The 27,375-nt window shown below is 32.7% G+C and overlaps 2 protein-coding genes across 2 annotated transcripts in view; one reads left to right on the plus strand and one right to left on the minus strand.

Moving 5' to 3' along the window:
• Positions 1 to 1,075: 1,075 nt before the first annotated feature.
• Positions 1,076 to 20,444, minus strand: LOC126768669 (all trans-polyprenyl-diphosphate synthase PDSS2). The gene is made up of 7 exons (XM_050486912.1): positions 19,891 to 20,444; positions 17,824 to 17,955; positions 17,006 to 17,194; positions 9,441 to 9,577; positions 3,003 to 3,163; positions 2,508 to 2,699; positions 1,076 to 1,554 (listed from the first exon to the last, which is right to left on the minus strand). Exons 1-7 carry the CDS (start codon positions 20,196 to 20,198, stop codon positions 1,402 to 1,404), a joined length of 1,272 nt encoding a protein of 423 aa, XP_050342869.1. The 5' UTR covers positions 20,199 to 20,444; the 3' UTR covers positions 1,076 to 1,401.
• Positions 20,445 to 21,502: 1,058 nt separating this feature from the next.
• Positions 21,503 to 27,375, plus strand: part of LOC126768611 (uncharacterized) — a 43,911-nt gene continuing 38,038 nt past the window's right edge. Inside the window, exons 1-3 of the mRNA XM_050486799.1 lie at positions 21,503 to 21,721; positions 22,907 to 23,016; positions 24,496 to 24,626. Of these exons, the coding sequence (XP_050342756.1) occupies positions 22,909 to 23,016; positions 24,496 to 24,626 (239 nt within the window). The 5' untranslated portion in view covers positions 21,503 to 21,721; positions 22,907 to 22,908. The remainder of the gene's footprint in view (positions 21,722 to 22,906; positions 23,017 to 24,495; positions 24,627 to 27,375) is intronic.

Consider the following 27,375-nt stretch of genomic DNA (forward strand, 5'->3'; position numbering starts at 1 on the left):
ATATTTTAGATAGCTAGTTGAGATTTCTATCGTGTTTCAATTGATGATGAAATTCATAAATATCCCATTTTGAATCATGAGAATGTTTTGAAATGTTATGATCAGTTTGTTGATATTATACGCCTAGCTGCAGACTCACATATATAAAAAATATATCAAAAATTTCAAATATCAACGACGAACATCTCCCCCTGGTGGGTTGAAGACTGTAACCTTGCAATCAAAAGACGTAATGCAGCTGACTCTATTTATCATACATGTCTCGATCGAACTTCATTCAATTTAAGAAAGTAGCTAGTAGTACTAAGACTGCTTAATAATAATAATGTCCTCCAGACCGATTTCGGCTACGGCGTCCAATCTCAAGAGATTGGCCAACTACGCAGGAGATAATATAGTGCACAAGTATGTGCGCAAACACAGGTGCACTCTCTATTCCCTAACTCTCATAATCCAATGGGACGGCAATCCGACACGATCGGAAAGAGTTCAGGCGCAGGACCAACGTCTTCACGTGCTTTCCGAGGCACGGGAGTGTACACACTTCCAGACTCCGGGCTGCTACTGAGAATTTTGTGATAGAATAACCCAATAACTTTATATTAGCCCGACCTGGGAATTGAACCCAGGACCTCCGGATCTGCGACCTTACATCAAGCCACTAGACCAACGAGGCAGAAAAGACTGCTTAAGAAAAATTTAAACCCATAATTTTTTTTCATAATTTAGATAATTTTTAGATTGTAATGTTGTTAATATTTTGAAGAAATTAAAAGATTTGTGTTGGTTGTATAATTGTATTTTTTGAGCAAAAGCACAGACATAGAATAAAAAAATACAATGATGTACCAAGATATTTAACTACACATTTATAAAACAGTAATAAAATACATTTATCCTAATAAAAATATTTTGTTTAATACTTGTATAATATTTAAAAAAATACACGTTAAGAATTATTTAATATTTATTATAAAAAATTATGTTAAATAATTTGTAAATCTGAAATTCAGTTATAAAAAAAATTATAAATTGAATTTATTTGAATTTTTCGCTAATCAAACAATTTAATACAAATAGATTTCTTTGTAACTACATTTATGTAACAAAGCGCGCGATATTAAAATAAATTAAATACAATATGTACATAAATTAAATACAAAACTGTTACCAAAATAAACATAAATAATAGAAAAACATTTTTTTTTTTGGTCCCTTGTTGATTTCTATTGCATTGTTTCTTTATTTACATTTAGCTGCAATACAAACAAAGTTAGCTTAATCTAAATACATTAAAGTTTACTTAAGAATATGACTTAATTTTACAGGTATAACAGACGCAGTGTCGACCGCTGTGCTCGCGCTGCAGCCGCTGAGTGCGCTGGACGTGTGTGGAGCGGGCTAGGGGTTCATGGCGACGATGATGTTGGCGAGCGCGGTGCGCGCGTCGCAGTACGGGAAGCAGTCGAGCACCTCGCGCGCGCGACCGCTGTGCTCGCGCTGCAGCTGCTGAGTGCGCTGGATACCGTCGCCCGACAGCACCGCCTCGTACAGCTGCAATGGGTACGGATATACAATTAGGATATGTGCGAGGGCTGTTATAGTTTAGGTAATAATAATAATGTCTTAGCCGAATTTCATCTCTAGCAACCAATCTCGAGATTAGTTCTTAAGATTGGTTGCTGACAAAAAACACTACAGAGCAGCCATGTTAAGACATGTTTATTACAATGCCAAACATCTGACTCTGCGATCGGGACTATGGCACACGTTTACAATAAACTGAGTCGGTCCACTAGAAAACACGGATAAATGGCGACGCGCAAAACAACCTTCAAACAATTACATAATATCGTGAACAAATACTCTTTAACAGCAATATAGTATCTTAGAATATCTTATTCCACAAATGCAGCGTTATTATTAAAAGGATTTATCTCTCTCAGTTTCCCAATAGTTAAACAAGTCTCGAACACACTAGTATCTATCGCCCTACATTTTGGTCCTTCGAGCCGGAGAAAGTACCAGCCTGTGAATGTACCACTGCTGGGCCCAGACCTCCTCTCCTTTTCTGAGAAGTTTTGGAGCTTATTTCATTACGCTGCACCAATGCGGGTTGGTGGAATACTCATGTGGAAGAATATAAGCAAATTCTACACATATCGGCTTCCTCACGATTTTTTCTTTCACCGTCAAGCACGAGGTGAATTATAAACACATTATATGATTTTGAACGGGTTTGAACCCACCATCATCGATTAAAATTCCTGCGTTCTTACCACTGGGCCACCTCGTCTTTTCTGTTTTATTTTACTCATAGTCAATGGATGTCAATATTACATACATTGGCCAATGCCAATTGCCATCCACTAATTTTTCAATAGATAAAACCCAAAGCTTTTTATAGGGTCTAGATATACATTTGCAGTGGTAACAATTAAATAATAATAATATATTACTATTCTTTGATTTCAGACAGAACTACATACTTGGATGTCATATCTTACCGCGTGATAGTCGACATCATGTACGCTCTTCTTGCCGGCCTCTATGTAGGAGTACAACTCGGGCCGAGCCTCCAGAGTGAAGGCTAGCGGAGCGCCCACTAAAGAGAAGCTGGCTGGCTCAGGTCCTGTGAACGCTTCGAGATCCAAGAACGCCTGCCATGCTAAAGCTAAATGACATCCGAAGAGGTAGCCCTGAAAATAGTTCAACCATGTTTTAGTAATATTCATTTTAGTAGCATTTTATTAACTACAATATTATACTTTTTATATTTTTATAAAAAAACATAGTATGCATATATATAATATGCTTGCTAATAGCTCAAGTCACAGTGATAATACTATATACGAACTAGTATAACAACTAAACATGAACTTGGCAAAAGTGTCATATTATAAAAATAGGAAGGACGTTGAAACTCGATATATTTAAGATCAAAATGAGGACAAATACACTTAGTGAAATAAAGCACTTAATACCGAGTTATAGGACGGTACCTGTGTCTGTAGAGCGGGATTGTGTCCGGCGAGCTTGAGCGCCGCCGAGCAGCTCTTGCCGAGCAGCGCGCCGGCCGCCAGCACGTGGCGCGCCGCCCACTCGCGCCGCGCCACGCCCGCCACGCCCGCCATGGGCAGCGGCGACAGGATGCAGTCCCATTCTACACATGTTCTTAATATTATATTTTGTGTATTTTCTTCGATATTCGATTTAATGTCTTCTATAAATTCGGTCTTTTTTATAAGACCTTTTACTCGTGACTTTTACTTAGCTACTGGCCCCCCCGGTTAGCGACGAAAAAAATAAATCCACACGTACATAAAATAAAAATATTAAGTATTGTTATTATAAAAATAAATTTATTTTATTTGTTAATATTTTTTTAATTGTTACCGTCTTTTGAAATTAATACCAGAACAGTACATCATGCTTGATCATCTTTTCATATAAAATTTGGTATTCTAAGATAAATTTAATATATAATTTTGTTGTATTTTATAAATTTAATCAACCAACTTAATATATTTCTGTAAATAATAAAAAATAATCAACGACTATTTATACATAAGAACTTGAATGACTTTAATGCTCTGCGTGAGTTCCAAAATATCAGATAATCGTTAACTTTCAACTAATTCGCAGTAAACAATGACGCAGTCTTTTGTGCGATTTTCTTATTTAACGACAAAACGATTTGTCCATATTGAAACAAAAATAGTCAAAGCACTACGAGAAACGCAAACGCCGCAACGCGCTCTGACAAATCTCAAGGACTAGGCAACTACGCAGGAGTTACAATAGAGCAGAAATATGTGCGAAAAAACAGTGCATTTTATTCATTAATACTTGTATTCCAACATCTGGTCGGTTACTGGCAGCTTTGAGACCCAAAAATTGTATAATATTCTAGCCATACAAGCTGATGAAAATTTGCTATATGAACATAAAATAATTTGTCTGGCATCTAAAATCTACTTAATCAAATAACATACCACGGCAAAACGATGTATTAGTAAGTAGTTAGGTAGTAAAAACTAAGGAAGACATTAGGTCTTATAACAAGTGAAAATTAGTCGCATTTGGTATATTTAATTATCATCCTTACATTATAAATGCAATAATGAGTTTATTTCTTAGGCTTTTACGCCTTAGCTACTCAACCGATCATCTGAAATTTTGTATACACATCAGAGCTACACAAAAGGACATAGGCTACGTAACAACCCCTCAAAATTGAAGCCGCGGGCAAAAACTACACTACAAGAAGGTTCTTGATGTAAAGGATTATCATGCGCTAACTAATTAAGTCCGTAACAGCCTGTGAATGTCCCACTGCTGGGCTAAAGGCCTCCTCTCCTCTTTTTGAGGAGAAGGTTTGGAGCTTATTCCACCACGCTGCTCCAATGCGGGTTGGTAGAATTCACATGTGTCAGAATTTCAGTGAAATTAGACACATGCAGGTTTCCTCACGATGTTTTCCTTCACCGTAAAGCACGAGATGAATTATAATCACAAATTAAGCACATGAAAATTCAGTGGTGCTTGCCCGGGTTTGAACCCACGATCATCGGTTAAGATTCACGCGTTCTTACCACAGGGCCATCTCGGCTTTTTTAAACTAATTAAGTAGAAATGTCAATTAAAATTTATTAATTAACCAAGTATTAGATCCTTACATATGAAAGTAGCGTTTTTTTGTACTGACCACTTTGATCTGAAATATCTCCTCTTTGGTTAAGAATTCCAAATTCAAATTTATAAATTTATTTAGCTGGTACATTTGAGTTTTGAAAACTGTCATTCATTTGTTTTTTCCTCATTATTTATTTCTTTGGCGTCGCTTATTACCGCACAATGGAAAACATGAAATATCGGTATATTTACGAGTACGAGTTCTACCGTGGCACCGGTGCTGCAGAAACAGCTCGAAGGAATAATGATGTGTACGGCGCTGGTGTCGCAAAGGAAAGCACGATACGTTTTTGGTTTCAACGTTTTCAGAGATAGCTGCAGGCTTCGGAGTAAGTGATAAAACTGTATTAATCCACTTGAAGTAAATCGGGAAAGTAAAAAAACTTGAACGGTGGGTACCTCATGAATTGAGTGTTACTTAGCTCAACCGACACAATAATGAAGGGATTTTAAATCGAATCATTACTTGTGATGAAAAGTGGATACTGTACGATAATCGGAAGCGCTCGTCGCAATGGCTGAACCCTGGAGACCCAGCTAATTTCTGCCCTAAACGAAAATTGACTCAGAAAAAGTTACTTGTGAGTGTTTGGTGGACTAGCACCGGTGTCGTTCACTATAGCTTTCTAAAATCTGGCCAAACGATTACGGCAGATATCTATTGTCAGCAACTGCAAACCATGAACCAGGAAGAACTAGCTGCTAAACAACCGAGATTGGTCAATCGCTCTAGGCCACTGCTGCTTGGCCAACGCAAGACCACACATTTCACAACAAACAACCACTAAGTTAGAAGAGCTACAATTGGAATGTCTGCGACATTCACCGAACTCCCCGGGCCTTGCTCCAACAGATTACCATTTTTTCCGGAATTTGGACAACTTCTTACAAGGAAAAAAATTCAACTCTGATGCGGCAGTCCAAATCGCCTTTAAAGAGTTTATTGATTCTCGCTTCCTGGTTTTTTTAGTAAAGGGATCAATGAACTACCTATGAGATGGCAAAAGTGCATAGATAACAACGGTGCATACTTTGATAAATAAATATATTTTACAAAAAAAATTGACTATATTCCTCCCTTACAAAACGCTAATTTCATATGTAAGGACCTAATAAACACAATTGGGAAGAAGGTTAATAGCGTAGCAGTTTCTTTAATACATATACATATATTTGGTGATATAATAAGTTTGCATCGATAGTGTATTTGCAATCATCCAGACTGAGTCATTATTATTACATTATAACGTTGCTTATTTAAGTAATGCGTACGTGATCTGTCTCAATGTCTGCAGTATTCGAAATGGTGAATGTATTTACCATTACAGAGAGAACAAGTTGGTAAGTAGGCTATGTAGCATCGAATAAAAAGATAAGTACTACAAATAACCAAGGGATAACCTTTTTCATTGAAATTTGGTAAAGAAAATACCTCAAGGTTGATTATTTGGAATAAATTTTCGGAAAACAATAAAATACTAAATATTATGTATTCGTATTTGAATTTAAATTCGTATAATACTGTCCAATCATTACATATTCACTATTATTGTATATATTTCTCTACACAACAAAGAAAAAATCACAAAATTGTGATCACACAGGTAACGTTGTCTGTAAAGTTGTATTTTTGACTTACTGTTTTTTAAGAGTCTGTTTCGTGTCGCTGAAAAACAGCGTTTTATTATCGGACATATTGGGGTCATTGTAACAGTTTTAGAGGTCCGTTGCACTTAACAGATACCGGTTTGTACGCTAGCGAAAGGTCCTTTTAGGTCTTAATTAAAAATAAGTTACATACGTTAGCCTTACACTCTTTAATTATAATGTTTTATTTATGTATTCTAAATATGTAACTGAATTTTCATATGATTGCTATAGTAAAATTATAGTATTTCTGTAACTAAAAAGTAATTTGTATACCTATTGTATAAATGGTCAAAACGTTTTCAATTTACCTACCTCTACCATCTAATATACCTCATTTCAACAATATCCTATATTTTTATGGTTCTTAATTGACACAGTACAACTCTTTGAAGGTTACCGCTTAAAAACTTGAGTCAGATCGGCATTCAATTAAATAATACGACTGCACTATTAAAGATACAATAGAAATATCTCAATAAAACATACCGAAAATCGTTATATGAACAGAATATTTTAATTATATAGTATGATCTGAGCCATCTATTATTTTGCGTGTCCATAAGTGTTTCTATGAGACATTGCATACAAAAATATAATATATTACTATTCCACCAACCCGCATTGGAGCAGCGTGGTGGAATAAGCTCCAAAAACCTTCTCCTCGAAAAGAGGAGAGGAGGCCTTTAGCCCAGCAGTGGGACACTCACAGGCTGTTACGGATACGGACGTACACTTAATGACCTTCGCAAGCTATCGACCTTAACCGAACGAATATGCGTATAAATAAAATTGCAAAGAAATTTCAATTCAAATAGTACAAGTGTATTCGTTATACCTAGGTGCGTCTTGATCGCTTTCACTTTGCTTTGCTTATAAATTTGATATCATAATGTTGTTGTATTGAATTAATATTTGATTTCAATATATATTATAAAACAACCAAAAAAATTAAGTGTGTTTGTTTACATTCGGCATATTTATTAAAAAAAATATTGTTTCTAAAATATTAAGTCTCCTTAAATTATAATAATAATAATATCCTGGGACATTATTCACACACGGCCATCTGATCTCAAATTAAGCAGAGCTTGTATTATGGAAACCAGACAACTGATATATTACATTACTACACTACTTTCTTTGTAAATAAATACTTATATAGATAATTACATCTAAACTCAGGACAAACAGACATGTTCATGCACACAAATGTCTGTCCTGGGTGTGGCAAGTATCTACCAACCACGCCAACCGGCTTGTCAAATTATAAATCCCCTATAACTTCTCTATTAAAATATGCATCACAACGCTTACATTAATCACGATTGTATTTACGCCCAGCATATATCGCAAATGACGCAGATTGCAAATTCGTTCATAGATCAACGCGGACACATGAAGCAGGTTAAATATATTGAACTAGAATCGTCACCGATACATTATGTATATCAACAGTGACCACCTCCATCTGATGGCATTATGGATTCAAAACACACGCGCATCGCTTGCGACTGGCACAATTCCTGACGCACAATACAATTTCAACAAAATTAAGGTTATCGAAAACCTTCGGTCAACTGTGTTTATTGCGTACGTTATTAAACTATTTAATGAATCGATTTTGGTTACAAGAAATATTTTTATCGTGATCGCTTATATGTTTAGATTTTAGTCATGGAAGACAGGTGTAATATATAGTTACATTTATATTTGTCATAATATTCAAAAAATACTGAAGAATTAAGATTTTAAATTTTATTTTAACAGACAACGTAGTTCTATTTATTTATTCATAATCAAGACAATATAACGGTCCTATAAATCTTCCTTTAGGTACGCCGTAATCGAAACTGTAATTGTACACGGTAACACGAGTACCTATATTATAATTATAAAGAAAACCTTATTCTGGTATTGATTACGGCTTGGAATGAACTCACTGACATAAATTAAAAGTAAAAAGTTATTTCATAAAACTCGTGTAAAATGAAATACAATTTCTAATGTTTCAAAAAATTTATGTCAAGGAATCAAAAAATGAGTATTGGTTATCAAATTACAAACAGCATTTCTCGTTGCGACAAAAAATAATACTTCAAGATAAGACTCCTAAGATTAAATATATAAATTATCAAAAATTTTGCAACTTTGAAAGTCAATAGCATTTTAAGCAATAAATAATTTCCTCAGCAATCGCTATAAACAAAAAGAGAAATCACGTTAATATTTATAATAACCTTTTAAAGAACCATATTATGCGATATATTGAAACGAGCATGTCAAAAATTTGGCACATTCGTGTCTTGGACGGATGTGAGCAAGTTTACTCATTAATTGTAATGTAAATAGGATCAGAGTTAACCTATGTGCTCGCTAATGCAAACACACAAATAGGTAGGCGTAGTTCACATGAATTTAGTACGAAGCTAGAGATATCTTGCAGATTCTTTTGAGCAAATTAAATTTAAGTCAACACATGACGCTGCGTCTTCAACTACGAATTATCGAGATCAGACTGCTTTGAATATCAAAACTCTTTCCTTTCAGTAAATAACTTGGGCGCTGACGTTATTATACTTGTAGTTTCAATAGTATCAATTTATTGGATACCATTCCACGACAGTCAGACATTATTGTGTGTTTGGTTTTTCCGTCAATAATAATGTTATGTATTTATTAATAAATATAAATTAATGCATAATTTGTTCATAGTGTTATAATGGATACATATACATACACACTGGTGGTAGGGCTTTGTGCAAGCTCGTCTGGGTAGGTACCACCCACTCATCAGATATTCTACCGCTAAACAGCAATACTTGATATTGTTGTGTTCCGGTTTGAAGGGTGAGTGAGCCAGTGTAATTACAGACACAAGGGACATAAAATCTTAGTTCCCAAGGTTGGTGGCGCATTGGCTATAAGCGATGGTTGACATTTCTTACAATGCCAATGTCTAAGGGCGTTTGGTGACCACTTACCATCAGGTGGCCCATATGCTCGTCCACTTTCCTACTCTATAAATATATATATATATATATATATATATATAACGCAATTAAGGTTTAACACTTGAAAATAATCAACAAAGTTACCTGACGCTGTTTCCCTTTGATCCTCAGGCAGAGGCCGCGAGGGCAGAGGATTATTTTGTTGATCCCGATCTCCAAGGAACTCCGCTTCTACTAGATCTCGCACTGCTGATGACATCAGCTCTACGAGCTCTTGGTTCCTATTGATCAACAAATAATCTTTACATTTTTAATAAACAAAAATAATAATGATGACTTAACGTCACGTATATATATTAATTACGTTAAATTTAATATTAAAATTTGCATATTATTAAGATTAATAGTATTTTATTTTTTGACACCAGATATGTCATCACATCTGGCAGTGGACAATGCTGTTTGTTTTAGGTCTGCATATTATATCTTACATCGTGAAGCAGTTAAATGGCTTCCAGCGTATCATATTAACTTCACACAAATGAAATCACCGGAATACGAAATCTGGGAGTACAATGCAGAAGTAGGTACGAAGAAGGATCTACCGAGGCATGACATTAATAATGTCACTATGACAGTCACTATTTTCAGATAATCAAACGAAAAGTTATACTTCTATATATTTTTAGGTAGAACTGTGTATTGGTTTTAGGCAAATAATTCATTATCAATATTGAATGACTGATTTTAATGTAAATTTATAATTACCTGATGAAGAAACAAATAATCTGAGCTTTGTTTATAAAAGAGCCTTTGGTTTTTGCAAAGTAGTTATCGAGTTATTATAATAATATTTGGAATGATATGACATAAGATTAAAAGAAATCGTTATAAGATGTCGTAATAATAAGTATTATACGATATTATAAAAACAAACTACAAAATATTTAAAATTAAAACAAGTTTATATCAACACCAGTTCTATCAAAACACCAACACCATATGACACAGATACCTCATTTAATTCTAAAAGGTATTCAATTGGTGGTTGGTATTAAATTTTCTTCGCACTTTTATTTATTTATTTTTATTTAGTAATAATTAACTAAAATATAATATAAATTTTAGTTCCATTTAAATTAACCGACAGATAATATTAATTCTTATTTAGTTTTTATTTAAGTATCAACAATATACAAATACATTTAGAAGAATGATACTATAAATTTTGTCATAATTTGTCTTCATTCAATGATATTTTACCAAATTTGCGACAAATGAAACTACTCATAATTACACAATTGTAGGAGAAAATCGATTATTAAGTATATCTTCTTTTTATTTAATGAAAAGTTTTATATGTTTGGAAAGGATAGAATTCGAGGCTTCCTGCTTCGAATCATTTTACGTTTTTTATGAGGTTTATGTTAATTTTGACACAAATTAAAAGTTGCATCATCGTGCTATAATAATGTATATGTATTAGATATGGAGTGCTGTCAGTGTAAATCATTATAATAGTCGGTAATTTATATGTTGCAGAAATAAATACCTTTGCTAAAACATAAAATGAATACACAAAAGTTCCCAATTACTATTGGAAACTTGAAACGAACAATAACAAAACTGTAAATTAACAATAACAATGAAGCATACATGTTGTCCGTTATCATAAATTGGCACAACCTACATCAAACTGCAGTACGGTTACTGGGACCATTAAAAAATTCTTTCGGTTAAGTAAATTTAACTTAGCGGGCGTGGACGCGAAAGTAACTGGTTTGCGGACCGGTCTTGGGCCATACCAAACTTGTGATATGTGAAAGAGGACGATTTTTTTCTTACAATAACAGTGGCATATCCGGTAAGAAACAAGTTGAACGTCGAGTTTAGATTTCATGTAATTGAAAAAACTATCCTTAATATATTGATCAGTATTTATTTAATAGAATGTGTGGGTCAAGTCTTGCGACTGAAAATTAAAGAAGTCCCATCGAATAGATTTAAATAATTTTCCATACACTTTTAATACTGATCAATTAAATTTAGTATGTTTAAACTACCGTCAACTAGCTAACAAAATGTTTTAATTTCTTTTTTCATTTGTCAAAAAGTTTAAGTAAAAGTAAAAGTTAAAGTAATTATACTAATGGAATACAATTAAAAATATATCATTCAAAACATCTATTAATTAATGTTTTCTGAAATTCGAAATGCTAAACGGTATTGCTATATTTCGTTTAGCAACCGATTACCTAACTTCATAGTAAATGTAACCGCTGATGTCGTAAAATGAAGCTCTCATGGCCGTGTTTCACTACGAACCATATGATTGAGCTATTTTTTATATTGTGAAGGTAGACCTAGATTTTTAATATTATTATGAAGTCTGGATCTGCCAGTAAATGGGCCTATTGATGGTAAGTGATCACAACAAGTACAACCCACTCTTTATACTATCGAAGCGCCGTCAACCATGAGATCAAAGATGTTTGTCTTTTGTGATTTATGTAATTTGCTCACTCATTCTTCCGATCAACACAAAGTATATATGTTTGTAAGTAAAATAAATCAGAAAGATATACACAGATGCGTAAACACAAAATATTATATAATTTTTAACATCGTTTTTGTTATAGTATAACATATGAATGTTCTGTATATTTTGCGATAAAGCTTCAACGCGCCACGTTTTATTAAAGTCGAATAAATAGATAGACGAAGAAACAAACAGATATTCAAAATTCAAGAACTGCGTTAAGTCTTTATATCGAAACTAGCAAAAAAATGATCAAGTAAGCAGATATGAAACCATACAATCATAATGTTCCATCTACAAATTATTAACACATCATTCTAAGAGTCATCTTGTATTGAAATAAAACGGCCCCTAATATATTGTGTGCACAAAACGTTGACCTCTAGACCTACTAGTACTGCGCGTAAGTGCCGTTACAACAATACGCATAGTGCACAATATCCCTATAAGACATTGAGATCATATGGTCCATGAGAGAAAGATATATTCTTCCGAAAATCAGGGATTCGAGTACTAATACTTTTTTCCATGATTGAATTAGCGTTTATAATTCTACATGAACTAGATGTTGAATTATGTGTCCGATTAACGGGTCACGTTTGCAACCCGATCTAAGTATGAATGACCCAATGGAGCAATAATGTCAAACATCCGAAATCCTCCTTAACAAAATTGCTGGAAATTTTCAGGTTAACGCTGAGAATTACAGGTTATTTCACTTTAAACGTTTATACATTTAAAAACAAAGAAGAGGAAAATTATGATATGATGAATAATAGACGAAAGCATGAGCGATGAGTCTTCACCGCCTAATATAAAAGATAATTGCAGTTGTAGAATTTTACTGGAATGGATACACCACGACTACCAAGACCAAGCCATATTATCATTCACATAATAGGAAAAAACGCCACGTTTCCATTTAAAATGAGCAAGTCATGATGAAATCAAGTTTTGTAGTAGTCTAAAACTTCAGCATTAGTAAATTTTATAAAAATTTACAAGAAATACCACATATACTATATTCTTGAAACAATCACTAATATAAAAAATAAATTTATTAAAACAACAAAGACATCTCATACTCAACACTAGTTCGTACACACAGATAAATATAAGAAATTTAAATCGAATGATGATGAATCCATGATTGACGAACCAATCATCGAATAAAATAAGTCGTTTGACGAACTCAACAGGAAATCTAAACAAAATGAACAGGAAAACAAACAACAAATATCTACCTCTTTTGTTATTAAGAAACAAGTAAATTAAAAAAAGATTATAAAATTGTAAAAATCTCTTTCACAAAGTATATGTACTACAATATGTAATACAACCGTAGTTTTGCAAGCAACCTGCAAACTTAGTTATAGACCCTAAATGGATTGCCTGGGTAAGCTATTCCTAACAAACAATGTCTCGTTTATCTTAGTAACTCACATAGAAGCGTGTTTCAGGTAACAGTAAGTTCGCACTTACGCATTTTTACTATAAACTACCGATTCTATTTCTCCAGCGTTTTTTTATTGTAATACAGGTTCAGAATTTAAAGACATTTTATTTCATTGAAGGACCAAGAAAGCCCAGTGGGTAGAACACGAGTATAATATAAGATTTGTCCGCGACTACTAACTTTTCATGTGCAATTTTGTGTTTATAATTCATCACACGCTTAAGGTTAGGGAAAACATCCCGGGTAAACCTACACTAGTCGAAAGTTATTCTCTTAGCCATCTCCTTTAAATGAGAGGTCATTACTGAGCAGTGGAACATTTAAAGGCCGTTACTTATGGTCGTTACATGCGGCGATAATATTACGATTTGAGTTTGCACAGTTATATCGGACGTATACGTTCTCCACACCAATATTTGAGTCGGTCGTCAGTGCTTCTCGATCGCAGATGCTTGCGTGAAAAATGTCATCAGATAACAGAAAATGATGAAATCCTCCAATTAGTCACGGAGTCCACTTCGCTCTTCTTTCGACATGTCACGACCTGCGCACGAAACGTCCACATACAAAAAGTCCCTTAATGAACTGAGAGATAGATCGACGCCGTCAACCACACGATACGACAAAAACAGACGATTTATCGAATAGAAAAGGTACCAGCCGTCGACTAAACATGCAAACGAAATAGTTCGATACTACTGCGCAATAGGACTGTACAGATAATACGCTACAATATATCGTTGATGTTTGTAGCCACCATTATTTTAATGTGACAAAGGAAAGGCTCATTCCGAAATGCAGTTGGAGGACGGCGCATCAATTATCGCAAGCAATGTGATGATCCTCTCGCTAACTTGTTACCTATTGACCTTATACCTCAAGCCGGTACACTCCACAGAATCCGTTACATTCGCGTGTAAAGTACCTGTCATTGACACACCACAATAATTGATAGTTCGGTATTCATGAAACAATTATGATTCATAAACGTAATTACGTCTATTAATTTATAATAAAATGGCTGCTATAATCTCGGAATGTATACAATTATTTCGTGAAGGATTTACAAATTGAGACACCAAGAAGAATAATAAGGTAAAATCAAAATATTATTTTCATCAAATTTTAATTCGAAAATAATTCAGTAAATACCTACTTATAATAATAGTAACTATCGCTTGAATTTTATTTTCATATTTGAGATTTCTAATAAGAATAACTTTAAATTACAATTTAACAACAAACATGTACAGATGAAATTTGAAAACTCTAGAGCCAAATTAAAAAGAAACAACTGATAAAATACCAAGTACTGACATAATTTAAATCCAAGCAATAAATAATCATTTGTTTTTTAGCCCACCTAAACTAAGAATAATAAAAATACTTTATCACATAAATATTACTTATGGAAAGACCACCGCCCATCTCCAGACATATTCTGCGGTTTCGAGTTTGTTCTTAAGAAATAGCTCCACAGGCTACCTCAAGACTATATTAATAATATATGAACGGAATACCCCAATCCAATATAGCACGTTATAAACATTGAACATGTATCCGTGACTACACTCCTAAATTGAAGAGCACGCGGATGTTACATGATGTGTATGAAGAGGTAGTCATGCAGATAGCTTTCACTTGTTGTTACGTTTTGTACGCTTAATGCGATGGGACAAGTGTAGTGAACAGGAAATAATTCATGCAAATTAATATTTAATATTAATACGTGAACAAACACAATGAAGAATTTAAATTGAACATAGAATATATTATATTTTAATATATACGCAAGTACCTAACGTACATTCAAATGTATTTAAAAATTTTTTTTCGAGTGAAAGGTTTTATTGATACTTAAAAGGCAGATGTTTATACCGGTCCTCCGATGTGATGGTTGGTGGTTATTTCTGCCCATGGACATTGATATAGTTAGCGGTATTAGCTATTCACAAAATGTACAATGCATTGCCATTCATTCGGTCTTTTTGCATGTGACACTGCAACTTCATACTGGAAAACTCTTTTGGCGCAAGAGCAACTGCCTAATAACCTATGTATCAATCGGTCTTTAAATATCCACTGCTAGACATAGGCACTAATTGGCGCCATTCTGACCAGTTATGCCCAGCGATTTCACGCTGTAATTTACAGGTGGCCAGGTCTTGGCCGGTAAGTACCTGCACAAGATAGCGCGGCGGGAAGTGTCACCTTCCTGCCACGACCTACCCTGACGGAGTGTGGCGCGTGGCATTCCCTGGTAGCAGTTGTCGGCGGAGACATCTCCTTGCCGAGCGATGCTCGGAAGCGAACAGTGCTGGTCGGAAATGGTTTCCTTCTGTGAAAGTGTGATGCCGCAGAAGGAGGCCGCGGAGCGGGAGCGGGAAGAGAACGCCGCTGCAGACCTGCTCCGCCGAAGAAGACCGGGGAGAAGAAAGAGGGGCTATGTGCACCTTCTCTCTCCACCGCAATAGGCGTCGTCGGGACAAGGGGTTCTCAGTACCCTGGTAATCCCCCTGGAGAATGCAGGGCTACATAGGCAGGCAGTCCGTCAAATTGCACGGTAACATGCGCAATAGTGGGTATTCCAATGTTCGGGGCGCACTCGGCGCCTCGGACACCGGAGCCCCACATACCCCCCACTGTTCCCGTGGGGGAAACTCGTAATGCGTTTTTAAAGCGTGAAAAAAAGGTCTTGGTGCGGGGCGTGATACCAATATTGAAATATAATTTAATATTTCAAGTAATTGTGTTTTTAGATCCCGCACACGTTTAGATAACGAGGTTTTTTATTTATGTCTTTGCAATTTTACACACGTTTTTTTATTTATTTATTTATTTATTTTTTTGTTTAATGCAATGCCAAATTTGATCATACGCTGTACTAATGATCTTTTAATTTTATATAAGGATTGAAAAAGTTATTGCTGTGTTTTAAATTTAAGGTTGAGTGAGCCAATGTAAATTAATAATAAGCATAAGGGACTCATTATCTAAGCTCTTATTAGATTGGCTGGTGTCTTGACAGGAAACGATTACTATTTCTTACATTGCCAATATTTATGAGCGGAGATGACTTACCGTCAGGTCCATCTGCTTTCTTATGTTAAATTTAAACAAAAATACTTTATTAATTCTCATGGCACGAAGGGCTATCGAATGATCTGCGGAATGCGGAACGAAATGAACGATAATAAAGACGATGCAGGTCTGAATTAAATATGTATGTATTCAGAATTCAAGGTATATTTTAAAGTAACTTTTTACTGGGCAGGGAATTCCCACACATATGATGATCTAAACGGACTTACCTATTGCCCAAGGTGTGAAAATAACTTTATGTTTGCGTGCATGTATTGTAATTACCTGAACAATGGTTGAGTTTGCGAATCGGTTATATTATATTAAGGCTTTATGCAGTTCGTTTTTTAATATTTTTGTAGTATATAAAGTTTTAGTACGGATAAGTGTTCAACAAGGATCACTATAGGAAGCTGATTTATTTTTCAAAGTTTTGTAATAACCACAATTAATAAAATTAATACTAATATTCAAAGATTATGTATTATGAATTTCATCCTAATGTTTGGAAATATGAATTTAAATCTGACCTCTCGTTCTACTTTAGTAACCACACATACGCAAGCCTTATTCGGAGATTAAGTAAAATAAATAATAAACTGAAGAAGGGTGTACTAAAAAAAGTTTACATACCTCAGATTAGCAAGTTCAGCACATGAGTTAGCCAGTAGGTAGTCCCCGCTGAGCAAGGCGATCTTGTTGCCGAATAATATGTCGTCCGGCTCCCCGTCCAACACTTGCCTCACGTTCATGTTCACTAGACCCTTATGCACGAGATGAGATGTGCGAATCATTTCAGCTACTTCAGCGAGCGCGCGTTGACTGCACAGAAGTTACTTTGTTTTACATAAAACAGTCTACATACACTTGTTTCCCAAGCTTTTTCTAAGACGTTTTTTAACACATATCTATTCTAATCAAATATTATAATTGTGCCATTTGTAATTAAAGTACGTGGATCTTTAAGTATTATAATGGTGAAAGGAGAGCTAGTTCACTTTTCGCTAATAATATCAGAGTTGCGATTCAACAGGAATATGCTGCGAGTATTTTTGGCACAATATACACACAATTATGATTTGTTAAGTAGTTATTATTATATTACCTCTTAATATGCAAATCGGAAAATGCAAATATTTAAAGTGAATTGTATTCTTTTGAGAAATAAATTCTTATACCATAAATCGGATATTATTTCTACAAACTAAGAAGGTAATTGATTAAAGAGTTTCGTACATGATCCCTGAAAAAGTTTTTCACTTAATTACAATTATTTTTTTTCATCGACATACGTATCGATATATATTCTTACTTTTAGTGTTTAATAATTTTATAGCAAATGTTTTTAATTTTTATGATTATAATATGATGTGACAGCGAATGCTCTTGAAATTTATGTTTTTAAAATAATTTCGAAACAATTGTTTAAAATAAAAGTAATGTTAACATACCTGTGTAGAACACCGGCCGCTTTGTCTTGTTCCATATCCGGTATTTCAGGACTGTGCCCTGCTGCTTTCGACACAAGTAGCACAATAAGCCCCCAAGCTTGCATGTTGTTCTTACCATTGTAAATAAGGTTCCTATGAACAAATGATTCCATATGAATGAATATGAATGATCCATATATAAATAGACGATAAAAATTGTCCTTCTTACAATTAATGTAACGCTATATTTTGAAGCACAAAAGAAAAATTGTACCCTGTTGTATGATTGTCGGTGATATTCTAAAAAATTGAAGCAAATAGAAATTTACAATTATTTCAGCAACGCGTACAAATATTATTTTATTGTACGGATTTGAAAAATATTTTGAAGCAATCTTTTACGTAAAATTAAGAGTAATCTTCTTATGCGGTTTGTGCACGCTTTGTGAAATATTATAGTCTAGTTTTATTTTTCATAATATATTATAAAAACTGTTGCAAAACTTTATGTGCGCCAAATAAAAATGTGATTACATATATTATTATATCATAAAATATTTTTTAATATAAAAACTGGAAGCGTTTTTATATTAAAAAACAAGGCTGGATTTATTCAAATATCGATACGACGTTTCTTGTTTTGTCTAAATATGAGTATTAAGTAGTCGATTAAATGCTTATAGCAGCACGCAATGAAGGTAAAGGAATAATTAAGTAGTATGTTTGATTACCTTCTGTTTTTGCATAATACCTGGATTCGTATGCAAATATATAATTTTAAAAATGCAATGAAATATGATTAGTGCACTAACGTTGCGTTCTAATGTCATATTTGATTTAATTGTAATGAAAACATTATATGAATCTTATACAACATTAAAAACTTGAGTTGCAGCGAATGTTCGTCGAACGAATAGTATATGGATATTAAAACGTATAAGTAAGTAAATTTTTTTTCTAAAAGATCATAAATTGATAGGGAACTAGATAATAAAATTTAAACAAACTAATTATTATGAAGCTTCGTCTCGACTTAATTAAACGTTAACAAAGTACTTACTGACTAATTATTATTTGCAAGCCAAAACATTTTTTTTAAAGATATAAGATATTTTAATTTACTTGAAACCTGAATTACTATTCTTGTTTTTTTTTTAATAAATCATTACAGAAGTTAATGAGAGGTTATTGAGCCAAAATAGATCTTTTTTCTACTTTTTTTTACGGTTTGGGCGCCAATTTTCGAACTCGCATTAATCAGGCCAAATAGTTTGGCCCAATATTCGGCCACTCAACTAACCGAGTATTTGTCATTCATTCTGGGGCGAATATACTTTTCCTTGCGACACTAATGAAAACAACAACCTTAGACCAAGTCACATTAAGGAAATGCATAGGTTGTACAGTCATATTTTTTTCATAAAACTGTTTTGTGTGCACCATTTATTTATTAAATAAAGAATTTAAAATAAAGTTAGCGTCTTAATATGACTTATTATTATTAAAGCAAAACTTGACAAAGTTAAACAAAGTACGTACGTTGGGACAATCAACGCACGGAAAATGGTGGCGAAAGGTGATCCGACAAATAAGGCTAATTAGTAAAAAGGTATTATTTTGCTTCGATTTAAAATTTTCTACAATAATATTTTAAAAATTATAACAATTAACCGTTGGTTTTCATCGTCATATTACAGAATAACACAATTGCATAATATACCTACTTTTTTATATATGTGTATATTTTTATAATCATCGTTTTTTACTTGCACTTTACAAATACTGTACATTTATATTTTAGTTTTAAAAACAAAACTCAATATTAAAGTAATAAAATAATATTTTTTTTTAGAAATATAACAGAATAAAATATGTTAAAGAAAAACCAAACACAGTTAACCCTATTTGAAACAAAACCTAGTTTAAGATGCGATAGAAAGTCTAGTCGTGATACTCCATGGCTACTGAGACATTCATTTTTATACAAACATAAAACTTTATACGGCTAACTAAATATTAGTGTAGTTATCAAGCATAATGTTTTTAAATATAAAATTATTCTAAAAATAATTTTAAACATTTACTAACTTCGCTGTTTTCAAAAGTGGATGATTACTTCCAACGAGTTTTCGTAAGTGTAAAGCAACGTTGGCTATTTCATCGCTAAGTACCCAGCGGAGGCTGAGGAAGGAGGTTGGGTAACCAACGATCTTCTCGGCCTCGCTTACTGCTCTGTTCCAATCTGGTTTTGTGTTCTGTTGTGCAACAGCACATCGCGTGCTACTTGTGCTGACTTCCCGCCCAGCATAAGGTACCAATTTCGCAACCAGTGCACTTGAAGGATGAACTTTCACCAAATCACACCTGAGCACACTCCTCAATCGGCTCAAACTCATTTTTCAGGCACAAAACAAACCAATAAAACACAAACGATTTCGCAAAATCAAATAATTACTTAAGTGATGAGATATTTATATATTTTTGGTTTTTTAAAGTTTTTCATACAATGTTGCAAAGTACTTTATCATAATAGATTTTTTTATATATCCAATTGTAAATCTTCAAATTTACACAAATTTTTACATGAACACAATGATGTTTCGTAAATATTTCTAAGCGCGCCACTTTACGAACGTTTTACTCTTTGCCGCTAAAATGTTTAACTGAAGGACAGTGATGGGGATTGGTCCATTGACTGTTGAAGCGAATGAATTTTACACAATGCGATTTGGATTGTTGCCACATGACAAATATTAAATAACAATAAAGACTGACATTCAGGAAATTATTGATTCTTACATTGAGATTGCAAAATATCATTGGACTTTCTTGTCTAAATAAAATAAATAAATAATAATGAAATCGCGAACGTACATATACTTACATCACTATTTTAAATAATTTTCATAAAAAATTTGTCATTGTTTCGATCTTGATTTCAAAAATATTTATATGGAATATCAAAATATAAAACTTCTTACGGAAAATGAAGTAATTGTCAATGGCTTAATATCAAAATATCTATTGAATAATTTACGACTTTTATCGACAATTTGTCGATTGACATTACGTTGACAGATTTTAATTTTTAATTAACCACTAAGGCAACGAAACAATTGCCAGTGCCATTCAAGACGTCATTATCATTAAGTACAATAATAATATTTATTATAAATTCTAAAGTAGTTAAAAAAAATAACTAGTAAGCTGTTTTATAAAAAAATTAAGATTCATTTTTAGCTGATTTTAGATAGAAAAATATATTAATAAAATAACTACTATGCTATGTAAAAGGTAAACGACGATGCCAAAACTCAAAAGAACCTAACTGATTACTTATTGGAAATATTTAGAAATATTTTGAAGTATAGGGAAAAATGGTTTGTTTTTGGCAATTACTTACAGAGTCCTATATAATATTTATTATGCTTGAACTTACTGATTTGATGTTATTCGTTAAATTTGTTGCACATTGACTAAGAAAATTCCTTTATACGAAAATCAGTAAATAAATAATAGATAAATAATGTTGCTAAGCGTCTGTAAGAAACTATATGACGTTGTCTCTATTTTAAAGAAAATCATTACGGGTAAAATCATTTTGTGTTATAGCAACACACATGATTTTTTGTTCATTCTATTTCGTTCTCGATTCTTATACTTCCATAGAATTCAATGGAAGCAACGTTCACTTAGTGACTCACTCATTTTAGTCATTCGCGTACCACCGGCTGTTGTAGTCGACTGTAAAGGGTCACTACGAATCGCCGGCTTTTTTTTTAATATCAGTTAAATTAACTGAATAGAACAATCGTACTTTTGATTATAATACAGATTTTTCCTGTGAAAGTGCAAACATTACGTAGTGGTGGTACACACGATCATCACAGTTTCATATTTCAATCGAAATTACTTTGAGGTACAGTATGCGCAGTACAGTGCAGTTTGCAATAATTTCTTTCTCCTTGATCAGCCAAATGAACAGCCCACGTGTAATGCATACGTGGTAAACTTCATCTCTAGCTACTAATAGCTCAAAATGATTAAAAATGTGTAATTAGACATTCCTTAACTAAGTAGCTATTTGATCTCGTACCCTCTTGAAAGACTACCAGGCGACTGTTACGTATTATATTTTACTATAACAACTGCGTAGTATTTTTTTTTTATTATAACAAATTAATAACAAAATCAATACACATCCTAAGGAAATATTAAATATCTTTTCGAAATAAAAAGCTCTTAGAGAGTTTGAGAGCTTTCTTTTCCTCAAATTCCTAATTTAAAGGTAAAATTTATTATTTATATTTTTATCTTTACTGTATATAAAATTAATCTATTATATGATATTATATAAATAGCATACAGCATAGCATATTGTAACAATTGTCAAAAATACATATTAATTGAAGTTTTTAGAAAAATTTAAAGAAATACTATATACTACTTAAATAGGTAGGTAGGTACTTGCTAGTTTTATTTCATATTCCGTACATTGTTTCGTTAGTAGAAATCTCGAAGCCATTTTCATATTACCGGGTATAAAAAGGAAATATCGGACGAGGATATACTTAATCCCTTTACTCAATATTAATAAAATATAATTAATCCATTATTTTCCACAAGATTAATTCATAGAAAAACATTATTTAAAAAAATATCTAGTACAGATAATTAAAACAAAATCAAAATTAGCCTAAGATTTTGACATAATTACTGAAAAACTAACTAAAATAAATTAATTATATAAGTTGGTATGTATAAAATATCAGATGATCTCATATTCCGTAAGAATTTGAAAACAAACAGTTCGAACTGTGTTATCAATGGTTTGTAGGCCAAGGTAACAATAGTTTGTATAAAGTAAATAATAAATACAAATAAGTACCTTTCTAAATGTTGTAAGTATTTTTAAACTTATACATGAACCTCCTTCATTGAATACCTGTCCTCTACTAAAATCTGCTCCTCATCTATAGCTTATTTCCATCATATAAGTCTTAGAATGTATACACACAGCTTAGATTTATCGGTAACTAAATGAATTCCAGTTAATATAAGTATCTTACCCGCAATGGCTATAAAATAAAACTTTTTCCAATAGGTATGGAGTGGGAAGGGCCCCCCAAGCAAGGCTTGTACGACCCTCAGAACGAGCACGAGGCTTGTGGTGTTGGCTTTGTTGTTGCTATCGATGGCAAACGTTCTCATAAAGTAAGTAACTTTATTTGTTACATAATGATAAGTTGGTACCTTAAAGTAAGCTAAGATTTGGATAAATAATAACTTACCAACACACACCCTTAAAAATGAATTTTATTCTCTGCTGATATAATAAAGGTTCACCAACAGGTTTTCTATTGAAAGTTTACCACTTTTTATTTAGATAGAAAATTAACACAGCCAGTGTTAGTGATAATAGAAACTATTTAAACTAAAATGAACCTACAAAAGAAAGATTTTTTTATTTAATTTTCTATTGGGTAATGTGTTCTTGTGTTAGCAGTAAATTACTCACAATATTCTTGTATGCCATTGGCCAGTGATATACACACATGTAAAATAGAGAAGTAACTTGCATGCTAGTTAACTGCAAAAAACAAGTAACTAACTCACTGTGGATCCATTAGCTAATTACCTTGCTTACCATTTACTATATTGCTTGTAAGAGGTATAAAGAAGCTATTTCACAAGACAGTATGAGCCAGTCCCATGCTAAATCTTCTACTGTTTTTATTTTTTGCAGTGGAATGTTTGGCTAAATTATTTGCTATTACATACGTTCACACGAGATGGTTACGCAGTCCCCTGCGTCCCCCACGAAATGTTGTGCAATCTAGGTGCCTGCCAGATACAGGCATGCCAGTTAACTTATCCACATAAAAGTAGCTGGCATGCAACTGCAAGCTACATGCATGTGTATTTGCCTTTAATTTATTTGCCTCTTTCAAATTCATCTTTAGATTACTTCGCCATATCAAAAATTAATGATAGGTTTATTATCATTTTCTGGCTGATGTTACATGTAACAACAACCCATTGTTGTTTAGGTTCTTATGACTTAATTAAAGAGTTTAAGGGACTTACTAATCTTTTAGAATGTTGTCTTTTTCCCAAATACCATAGACAAGGCTTACATGCATATATCATAATATTTCAAAAAAATCTAAAATCAAGTACAATTTATTTGTGTAAAAATATTAAATTTTCATGTACGACGTTCTAATTGGAGTCTAGTTCTAAGTCCTAATAACATTAGCATGTATATTTGACATTGAAATAACAAGATCGGTGGCGTAGTGGCGACGACATTCTGATAATGAAATATTGTTACAAGTGGTCATAACATCTTATAGTTATTATATTTAACCAGAATGACGTAACATGAACACACTCTGCCACTTACATCCAGGGATATATAATTTGGACTGGAATATTTGCAAATTTATTTTATATTTCAATATACCGTTCGTGTGAACGTTAGCAATTTTGTTTTCTGTATTACTGTTTTTTGACATTATCGTATATTTCTATTTATGAGGCGAAGTATTTCAATTTTTAACAAACATTACTTAAAATGTTGATTAGTTACTTTCTATATCAAATTTTCAAATAATTGATTTATTACGAAATAAATAAGGTTACTTTTTTACTATTTGTAAAGAAAAAACTCGAAACGTTTTTTGTCTCTAGATCGTGCGCGATGCTGAAACTCTCGCAAAACGTATGGAGCACCGAGGCGCATGCGCATGCGACAACGATACGGGTGACGGTGCCGGAGTTTTGACCGCTATACCGCACCAATACTACTGCGCTCAGCTTAGGTAAGTACTTGTTATAAAATGATTATAGAAAGAATATAAAACCACGATAAACCATGCAAATACGGTCAAAAGGTATATTCAATTAATAATATATATAAGAACGTTCTTAAATTGTAAATTTTCAATAAGAGAGGACTCAACACTCAAACGCGTAACGATTAGCAAACTAATCGATTATTTATTGATGGGATAGTGTAAAACAAACATTTTGAATATAAGACCTTGGGTTTTTCATTTTTAATTTCACGCAATAAACCATTCGTGTTTCGCATCAAAATCAAAGCTAATCAGAAATAAATTGTACTAATTGGCGGATGTAGTTGATGTAAGACTCAAAACTCTTAGTGCAACAATTATATTGTGGTATAAAAATCATATTTTATCTAGAAAACACTGGCCCATTGCCAAATACAGGCAACAATGGGATCACTTTACTTGGCATTCTGCCAACGAGTACCGCTTGACGGAAATCGATTCGTCAGCTGCAGTCTGAAGAAGGCATTGAATTAGATTAAAGGTCATGTCTTCTATGTATAGTTACATAATATAAGGCTTATATAAATCTACCGCCAAGACAAGACAACGGAAGCGCAGGGAACTCGCTATCTTTTCTCGAAGCGTTTCGTCGTTTTTTGTACCGTTATACGAATCTATAATGTTCTGAAGATTTTTATTATGATTTATTTTTATGGAATTTGCCAAATTACATACTTCCACAGAAAATATTGAATTCTCCAGTTTTATGAATTGTGAATAATTATTTAAATAATGTACCATATAATAGTTTCGTTCAGAGTTGAAAATATTGCCAATTTTCTTTGTTTTTTTTTACAAAGCTTATATGCATATGCTTAAGACATACTTACATACTTTGTTTTTAAACATTCAAATCGAAATAAGTGTAATAATATCATATTTATAACAATTATTCGTTATTTTAATTTGATTAGCTTGCTCGTATTATTTACGAAATGAGTTAAATCAAAACAATTAATATCAATTAAGTCTACCTTAACAGTAAAACGACTTTGTAATCCAATACAAATAGTTCTTTAAGTAATATGAGATTTATATTATTTAATTTACTCGGTCGATTATAAGACACGTTTAATATAATAAAACAATAATTTAATATTCCTACGCTTTATAGGTATTAGTATCAGCCACGCTGGTCTGTAATCAGATGAAGCAGTTGTTACTCGCGGCTTGTGGTTTACCGAATGTATATTATAAATATATGTCTATATCACGTGTATTTATAAGCATTATACCTTCATATAAGTAATAAGTATAGTTCAGATTTGTTGACGTTATGTTCGTATTTTTATTCGAGCATTGGTATGGGAACAGGATCATTTGTTTATTTAAAAAATTGTTTTTTTTTTTTTTTAATATTTCGTCGAGTGCAAAGAAGCCGAACATTTATATCTGATATTAATAAAATATTTTTTTTAATTGTATTTTCTAGCAAAAGAATCAATGAAAAGGCCAAATAAAATACTGTGTCTATAAATTGAGCTGTGATTTTATACTAGGCTTCTCTTGTCTCATGGATCCCAAAACCGAGCATTGCTATAAAACTTGCATCGTATTAAAGCAATATGAAACGGTATGAGGTTAAACTAACAAAACACCATTATAACCTCAGTTAGTTGACAGTTATAATTAAATATTTGTAACGAATTATAGTTCCGTTTAGTTTTATCCGGTTCCCGTCAAGTAAGTAAGCAAAGAGTAATTTTAAGAAGTGTTATCTGATAACCTAAACTTATATAACAAACAGGACATGAGTCATCAAGAAATAACTAAAAACACTAAAGAGCGATGGAGAATTTAACTAAAATCGATTTAGGTGTTGAGCAATGGACATTGTTATGCAAATAAAATGCCAATTATTGAATAAATACGCGTATAAAGTAAAATATTTTGTATTCGTTCATTAAATACCAATATTAATAAATTATAAAAGGATAATCTAAGGACATATAGACGAATTGTACATATTTTAAATAAAAAACATCAAATAATGCGATGAAATAGCATTACTTATAGAAAACCTAAATAATGTACTTGTGGACGATAGAATATATTAGTCTCGAACATAAAATCGGAAAGGCTACAAGATGGCAAAGATCTTAGAAAAATGGTCGTTCAATGCTTATTTATTTATTAAATACATTTGTTGCACTACACGAAATATACATATATTGTGTAGTCGTCATAAATAAAAAATACAATTACATACATACATACGATATACATCAAACTCATTCAATTCTTGTATTTATGTATTCTTCATAAACATTGTTTAGTCCAACCAAACCAATCCAATCCAAGTCCAAGATTATTAATTACTGTAAATACTTTTCAAATATAATGACAACTTTCATGGTTTCACAGCAATCATTTTGTAATTGAATAGCCATTGTGCTCTCAATAGCCTATATTAAGATCAGCGATAGCCCACACTGTTATCTTATCGTAATTACCTCTTAAACACTATTAATAACCGTTTGAGGGGGTAAAATTAATGCAAACAAATTAATCATATGATGTAAGATTCGTATAAACAACTCAGGGTCCTTGAAGACTTGAGTATAGCTGATAGTATTATGTTTTAGATGTTATATTAAGTGCTAACAAGGAAGCTTTATTATATTAAAGTAAAGGAAATATCAAATATCATATAATATAATATATAAAATAAAAAGTTTATTTTTATTTTCATGCTTTATTTCTATTGCGGTGG

Source organism: Nymphalis io, chromosome 5 (genome assembly GCF_905147045.1).
Source record: "Nymphalis io chromosome 5, ilAglIoxx1.1, whole genome shotgun sequence".
Classification (NCBI taxonomy): domain Eukaryota; kingdom Metazoa; phylum Arthropoda; class Insecta; order Lepidoptera; family Nymphalidae; genus Nymphalis; species Nymphalis io.

Excerpts from the sequence above, each read along its gene's own strand:
- LOC126768669 (XM_050486912.1), bottom strand. The coding sequence starts at position 20,198 with ATGAGTTTGAGCCGATTGAGGAGTGTGCTCAGGTGTGATTTGGTGAAA. Across the intron at positions 17,956-19,890 it reads CCACTTTTGAAAACAGCGAA|GAACCTTATTTACAATGGTA; the intron begins GTTAGTAAATGT and ends ATTTGTTCATAG. Across the intron at positions 2,700-3,002 it reads ATCCCGCTCTACAGACACAG|GGCTACCTCTTCGGATGTCA; the intron begins GTACCGTCCTAT and ends AACTATTTTCAG.